General features: G+C 31.5%; 1 protein-coding gene across 1 annotated transcript; it reads left to right on the forward strand.

Annotated features, from left to right (window-relative positions):
* Positions 1 to 735: 735 nt before the first annotated feature.
* Positions 736 to 8,142, forward strand: LOC144443518 (large ribosomal subunit protein eL36-like). The gene is made up of 3 exons (XM_078133025.1): positions 736 to 855; positions 1,289 to 1,420; positions 7,923 to 8,142. The coding sequence occupies exons 1-3, from the start codon at positions 766 to 768 to the stop codon at positions 8,013 to 8,015; spliced, it is 315 nt and encodes a 104-aa protein (XP_077989151.1). The 5' UTR covers positions 736 to 765; the 3' UTR covers positions 8,016 to 8,142.
* The last annotated feature ends 367 nt before the right edge of the window (positions 8,143 to 8,509 follow it).

Here is an 8,509-nt window from a genome sequence, read left to right on the forward strand (position 1 = left end):
TGAGGTCCTAAAATGAAATTTTAGATTCAACAATGTATAAATATGCTCGAGATAATATGCAAGGGGACTCCATTCAAATCTGAGGATGTGAAACTAGTCTATAAAGTGTAAGATACAGACATTGGTGCCACGCTATCAGTCTATGGTGTCCAATCCATGACAAAATTACAACTCCTCATTTTGCTATTCTTATTTCAATTTTACAACTCAAATATCTATTTTTCTGTTCTATATTCCATTTTACAATTCGTCATTCTAATTCTTATTTCAATTCTACAACTCAAATATCTTTTTTTCTGTTCTGTATTCCATTTTACAATTTGTCATTCCTAAACTGAATGCAATTAAACAACTGAACTTTCATTTCCGAATGAAATTTTACAACTCAACTTTCCATTTTTTTATTCTGTTTTCTATTTTCCATGTTTAATTCTGTATTCTATTGTACAGTTCGACATTCGATTACTCTGCTTCCTGTTTCATTCGACTACTCATTCTTCTAAACCCAATTTCACAGTTACACATTTGATTTCAGGGTTCCACTATTCGACATTGTATTTCACAGTATATAATAGTAGTAATAATAATAATAGTATGGATTGTTATATTGGGACAAGGATTACCTCACTACGATTGTAGATTTTGCTTTGGGTTGTTAGTTTATCTTACATTCCTGTCATTTCTATTTCATAGCCAGAGTCATGATAGTTACTTGTTAGTTTATCTCAGTTATTTTTTTTTTTGTATTTTCTAGCAGCCAGAGCCATGGCAGTTCGTCATGAAATGTGTTTTGGCCTCAACAAAGGGCACAAAGTGACAAAAAATGTAATGAAGAGACCATCACGGAGGAAGGGAGTAAGTCTGATAATTTGCCTATAATGTAGTTTGTAGAATGGAAACAAGTGTTGACAATGCACATAGGCAAGATACATGTGTATTGTCAGAAATGTTGCTTAGCAGTTGAAAATACATTCACATGTCGTCATGTGCATACATTTAGAATCCCTTTGTGTTGCAAATTTTGATGAAAGTAATTAAAAAAAAGTTAAACCTTGTTCAACTTCATATCTGATGTATCTTTTCTGTAACAATTCAAGAATACATGTACTTACAACATTGGAGTTAAAGTGTCAAATAGAAAGTGAAGTCATGTGTTGCAATACTGAAGTATTATTGCAATGTGATAAAATGGTTTCATGTAAAAAGAATTATGAATCACACTGAGCAAAATAAACTTCCTATGAACTTTCCGTAAAGATTTTAATTTCAATTTTTAAAATGTTTTTAGATAAACAAACATGTCAAGTTTGTACGTGATATTGTCAGAGAGGTGTGTGGCTATGCTCCCTATGAAAGAAGAGCAATGGAACTGTTGAAAGTCAACAAAGATAAACGTGCACTCAAGTTCATCAAAAAGAGGGTAAGCAACATTTTTTTAACAAAGAAAACTAGAGTAGTGGACTCAAGTATGTGATTTCAAAACTGACTAGTCAATAGGGAACTTGCAAATTTGAATGATGATAGTCAATTATTACTAAGGGGTAGTTCAGATACCTATATCGTCTTAATTTGAATAACGGTAGTCAATTATTACTAAGGGATACAGATACCTATACCGTCTTAATTTGAATGTTGATAGTCAATTATTACTAAGGGTTACAGATACCTATATCGTCTTAATTTGAATGTTGATAGTCAATTATTACTAAGGGGTACAGATACCTATACCGTCTTAATTTGAATGATGATAGTCAATTATTACTAAGGGGTACAGATACCTATACCGTCTTAATTTGAATGATGATAGTCAATTATTACTAAGGGGTACAGATACCTATATCGTCTTAATTTGAATGTTGATAGTCAATTATTACTAAGGGATACAGATACCTATATCGTCTTAATTTGAATGATGATAGTCAATTATTACTAAGGGGTACAGATACCTATATCGTCTTAATTTGAATGTTGATAGTCAATTATTACTAAGGGATACAGATACCTATACCGTCTTAATTTGAATGATGATAGTCAATTATTACTAAGGGGTACAGATACCTATATCGTCTTAATTTGAATGTTGATAGTCAATTATTACTAAGGGGTACAGATACCTATACCGTCTTAATTTGAATGATGATAGTCAATTATTACTAAGGGGTACAGATACCTATACCGTCTTAATTTGAAAGATGATAGTCAATTATTACTAAGGGGTACAGATACCTATATCGTCTTAATTTGAATGATGATAGTCAATTATTACTAAGGGATACAGATACCTATACCGGCTTAATTTGAATGATGATAGCCAATTATTACTAAGGGATACAGATACCTATACCGTCTTAATTTGAATGATGATAGTCAATTATTACTAAGGGGTACAGATACCTATATCGTCTTAATTTGAATGTTGATAGTCAATTATTACTAAGGGGTACAGATACCTATATCGTCTTAATTTGAATGTTGATAGTCAATTATTACTAAGGGGTACAGATACCTATATCGTCTTAATTTGAATGATGATAGTCAATTATTACTAAGGGGTACAGATACCTATACCGTCTTAATTTGAATGATGATAGTCAATTATTACTAAGGGATACAGATACCTATATCGTCTTAATTTGAATGATGATAGTCAATTATTACTAAGGGATACAGATACCTATACCGTCTTAATTTGAATGTTGATAGTCAATTATTACTAAGGGGTACAGATACCTATATCGTCTTAATTTGAATGATGATAGTCAATTATTACTAAGGGGTACAGATACCTATATCGTCTTAATTTGAATGTTGATAGTCAATTATTACTAAGGGGTACAGATACCTATATTGTCTTAATTTGAATGTTGATAGTCAATTATTACTAAGGGGTACAGATACCTATATCGTCTTAATTTGAATGTTGATAGTCAATTATTACTAAGGGGTACAGATACCTATATCGTCTTAATTTGAATGTTGATAGTCAATTATTACTAAGGGATACAGATACCTATACCGTCTTAATTTGAATGTTGATAGTCAATTATTACTAAGGGGTACAGATACCTATATCGTCTTAATTTGAATGTTGATAGTCAATTATTACTAAGGGGTACAGATACCTATATCGTCTTAATTTGAATGTTGATAGTCAATTATTACTAAGGGGCACAGATACCTATACCGTCTTAATTTGAATGTTGATAGTCAATTATTACTAAGGGGTACAGATACCTATATCGTCTTAATTTGAATGATGATAGTCAATTATTACTAAGGGGTACAGATACCTATATCGTCTTAATTTGAATGATGATAGTCAATTATTACTAAGGGATACAGATACCTATACCGTCTTAATTTGAATGATGATAGTCAATTATTACTAAGGGATACAGATACCTATACCGTCTTAATTTGAATAACGGTAGTCAATTATTACTAAGGGATACAGATACCTATATCGTCTTAATTTGAATGATGATAGTCAATTATTACTAAGGGGTACAGATCCCTATATCGTCTTAATTTGAATGATGATAGTCAATTATTACTAAGGGGTACAGATACCTATATCGTCTTAATTTGAATGTTGATAGTCAATTATTACTAAGGGGTACAGATACCTATACCGTCTTAATTTGAATGATGATAGTCAATTATTACTAAGGGGCACAGATACCTATATCGTCTTAATTTGAATGTTGATAGTCAATTATTACTAAGGGATACAGATACCTATACCGTCTTAATTTGAATGTTGATAGTCAATTATTACTAAGGGGCACAGATACCTATATCGTCTTAATTTGAATGTTGATAGTCAATTATTACTAAGGGGCACAGATACCTATATCGTCTTAATTTGAATGTTGATAGTCAATTATTACTAAGGGGTACAGATACCTATATCGTCTTAATTTGAATGTTGATAGTCAATTATTACTAAGGGGTACAGATACCTATACCGTCTTAATTTGAATGTTGATAGTCAATTATTACTAAGGGATACAGATACCTATATCGTCTTAATTTGAATGATGATAGTCAATTATTACTAAGGGGTACAGATACCTATATCGTCTTAATTTGAATGTTGATAGTCAATTATTACTAAGGGGTACAGATACCTATACCGTCTTAATTTGAATGATGATAGTCAATTATTACTAAGGGGTACAGATACCTATACCGTCTTAATTTGAAAGATGATAGTCAATTATTACTAAGGGGTACAGATACCTATATCGTCTTAATTTGAATGATGATAGTCAATTATTACTAAGGGATACAGATACCTATACCGGCTTAATTTGAATGATGATAGCCAATTATTACTAAGGGATACAGATACCTATACCGTCTTAATTTGAATGATGATAGTCAATTATTACTAAGGGGTACAGATACCTATATCGTCTTAATTTGAATGTTGATAGTCAATTATTACTAAGGGGTACAGATACCTATATCGTCTTAATTTGAATGTTGATAGTCAATTATTACTAAGGGGTACAGATACCTATATCGTCTTAATTTGAATGATGATAGTCAATTATTACTAAGGGGTACAGATACCTATACCGTCTTAATTTGAATGATGATAGTCAATTATTACTAAGGGATACAGATACCTATATCGTCTTAATTTGAATGATGATAGTCAATTATTACTAAGGGATACAGATACCTATACCGTCTTAATTTGAATGTTGATAGTCAATTATTACTAAGGGGTACAGATACCTATATCGTCTTAATTTGAATGATGATAGTCAATTATTACTAAGGGGTACAGATACCTATATCGTCTTAATTTGAATGTTGATAGTCAATTATTACTAAGGGGTACAGATACCTATATTGTCTTAATTTGAATGTTGATAGTCAATTATTACTAAGGGGTACAGATACCTATATCGTCTTAATTTGAATGTTGATAGTCAATTATTACTAAGGGGTACAGATACCTATATCGTCTTAATTTGAATGTTGATAGTCAATTATTACTAAGGGATACAGATACCTATACCGTCTTAATTTGAATGTTGATAGTCAATTATTACTAAGGGGTACAGATACCTATATCGTCTTAATTTGAATGTTGATAGTCAATTATTACTAAGGGGTACAGATACCTATATCGTCTTAATTTGAATGTTGATAGTCAATTATTACTAAGGGGCACAGATACCTATACCGTCTTAATTTGAATGTTGATAGTCAATTATTACTAAGGGGTACAGATACCTATATCGTCTTAATTTGAATGATGATAGTCAATTATTACTAAGGGGTACAGATACCTATATCGTCTTAATTTGAATGATGATAGTCAATTATTACTAAGGGATACAGATACCTATACCGTCTTAATTTGAATGATGATAGTCAATTATTACTAAGGGATACAGATACCTATACCGTCTTAATTTGAATAACGGTAGTCAATTATTACTAAGGGATACAGATACCTATATCGTCTTAATTTGAATGATGATAGTCAATTATTACTAAGGGGTACAGATCCCTATATCGTCTTAATTTGAATGATGATAGTCAATTATTACTAAGGGGTACAGATACCTATATCGTCTTAATTTGAATGTTGATAGTCAATTATTACTAAGGGGTACAGATACCTATACCGTCTTAATTTGAATGATGATAGTCAATTATTACTAAGGGGCACAGATACCTATATCGTCTTAATTTGAATGTTGATAGTCAATTATTACTAAGGGATACAGATACCTATACCGTCTTAATTTGAATGTTGATAGTCAATTATTACTAAGGGGCACAGATACCTATATCGTCTTAATTTGAATGTTGATAGTCAATTATTACTAAGGGGCACAGATACCTATATCGTCTTAATTTGAATGTTGATAGTCAATTATTACTAAGGGGTACAGATACCTATATCGTCTTAATTTGAATGTTGATAGTCAATTATTACTAAGGGGTACAGATACCTATACCGTCTTAATTTGAATGTTGATAGTCAATTATTACTAAGGGATACAGATACCTATATCGTCTTAATTTGAATGATGATAGTCAATTATTACTAAGGGGTACAGATACCTATATCGTCTTAATTTGAATGTTGATAGTCAATTATTACTAAGGGGTACAGATACCTATATCGTCTTAATTTGAATGATGATAGTCAATTATTACTAAGGGATACAGATACCTATATCGTCTTAATTTGAATGTTGATAGTCAATTATTACTAAGGGATACAGATACCTATATCGTCTTAATTTGAATGTTGATAGTCAATTATTACTAAGGGGTACAGATACCTATATCGTCTTAATTTGAATGATGATAGTCAATTATTACTAAGGGATACAGATACCTATATCGTCTTAATTTGAATGTTGATAGTCAATTATTACTAAGAGATACAGATACCTATATCGTCTTAATTTGAATGTTGATAGTCAATTATTACTAAGGGGCACAGATACCTATACCGTCTTAATTTGAATGATGATAGTCAATTATTACTAAGGGGTACAGATCCCTATATCGTCTTAATTTGAATGTTGATAGTCAATTATTACTACGGGGTACAGATACCTATATCGTCTTAATTTGAATGATGATAGTCAATTATTACTAAGGGATACAGATACCTATACCGTCTTAATTTGAATGTTGATAGTCAATTATTACTAAGGGGCACAGATACCTATATCGTCTTAATTTGAATGTTGATAGTCAATTATTACTAAGGGGTACAGATACCTATATCGTCTTAATTTGAATGTTGATAGTCAATTATTACTACGGGGTACAGATACCTATATCGTCTTAATTTGAATGATGATAGTCAATTATTACTAAGGGGTACAGATACCTATATCGTCTTAATTTGAATGTTGATAGTCAATTATTACTAAGGGGTACAGATACCTATATCGTCTTAATTTGAATGTTGATAGTCAATTATTACTAAGGGGTACAGATACCTATATCGTCTTAATTTGAATGATGATAGTCAATTATTACTAAGGGGTACAGATACCTATATCGTCTTAATTTGAATGTTGATAGTCAATTATTACTAAGGGGTACAGATACCTACATGTATATCGTCTTAATTTGAATGATGATAGTCAATTATTACTAAGGGGTACAGATACCTATATCGTCTTAATTTGAATGATGATAGTCAATTATTACTAAGGGATACAGATACCTATACCGTCTTAATTTGAATGTTGATAGTCAATTATTACTAAGGGGTACAGATACCTATATCGTCTTAATTTGAATGTTGATAGTCAATTATTACTAAGGGGTACAGATACCTATATCGTCTTAATTTGAATGTTGATAGTCAATTATTACTAAGGGGTACAGATACCTATATCGTCTTAATTTGAATGTTGATAGTCAATTATTACTAAGGGGTACAGATACCTATATCGTCTTAATTTGAATGTTGATAGTCAATTATTACTAAGGGGTACAGATACCTATATCGTCTTAATTTGAATAACGGTAGTCAATTATTACTAAGGGGTACAGATACCTATACAGTCTTAATTTGAATAACTGTAGTAAGGGGTACAGATACCTATACAGTCTTTGATTTGAATAACGGTAGTAAGGGGTACAGATACCTATACAGTCTTAATTTAAATAAGACTATAGACTCGGTCAACTTTAATCACCTTCATAAATACAAATCTCTTTAAATTAAAATTTTTTCCTGTAATCATTCCTTCAGGGAAACTGAGTTTTCATATGCTTCATGACTCCTTCATTTCATCAACCTTTGCATCAAACAATATTGCAGACAGTGTGGGTGTGCAAGTTTACACAGCTTTGGTTAGTTACTAGTGATAAAAAATCAAATACTTACGAATTGATCTCCACCTTCTTTCTCCATCATGGTACAGCTTGGAACACATACCCGTGGAAAGAGAAAGAGGGAAGAAATGCAGGCAGTTGTCGCAGCTGTTAGAAAGGCTCAAGCACAACAGCAAAAGTAGTGACATCTATGCTATGTACTTTTGAGCTTTTTGTGTATAAATCTTACAGCTATCAAGATTGATTACATTTGTGTGTCATGTCAAAGATAATCACAAAATAAATGTATCTCACTTGGAAGTGTACAAAGTTTGAATTAATTGGTATGTAAAGAAGTAGTTTAACAGTTTCAATCTAAAACTGTCAGTACTGTCTGGCTTTGATCTGACTGAATGAGTCCGAGTTTGGTGGGCCGAGGTTTTGTCTACAGAAATGACAGAGTAGACATTTCTTGAATAGATACTTTCTACTCAAAGCCTGTAACTACTAGTACCATATGCAACACGTTTAGGTTCATATACAAATGTAGTAGAGCAGCAGAGGCCTGAAAAAGCGGCCTAGTTTTCGAGATACCGCAACCAGAAAATAACCAGCATAATATGTATATCAAACTCTTCGTTAGAGTCTCAGGAATATGGAAATCCATAATGACAGAGCCAAAAATTATAACAAATTA

This window comes from Glandiceps talaboti, chromosome 12 (genome assembly GCF_964340395.1).
Source record: "Glandiceps talaboti chromosome 12, keGlaTala1.1, whole genome shotgun sequence".
In the NCBI taxonomy this organism is placed as follows: Eukaryota; Metazoa; Hemichordata; class Enteropneusta; family Spengelidae; genus Glandiceps; species Glandiceps talaboti.

Excerpts from the sequence above, each read along its gene's own strand:
- LOC144443518 (XM_078133025.1), top strand. The coding sequence starts at position 766 with ATGGCAGTTCGTCATGAAATGTGTTTTGGCCTCAACAAAGGGCACAAA. Across the intron at positions 856-1,288 it reads GACCATCACGGAGGAAGGGA|ATAAACAAACATGTCAAGTT; the intron begins GTAAGTCTGATA and ends AAATGTTTTTAG. Across the intron at positions 1,421-7,922 it reads TCAAGTTCATCAAAAAGAGG|CTTGGAACACATACCCGTGG; the intron begins GTAAGCAACATT and ends ATCATGGTACAG.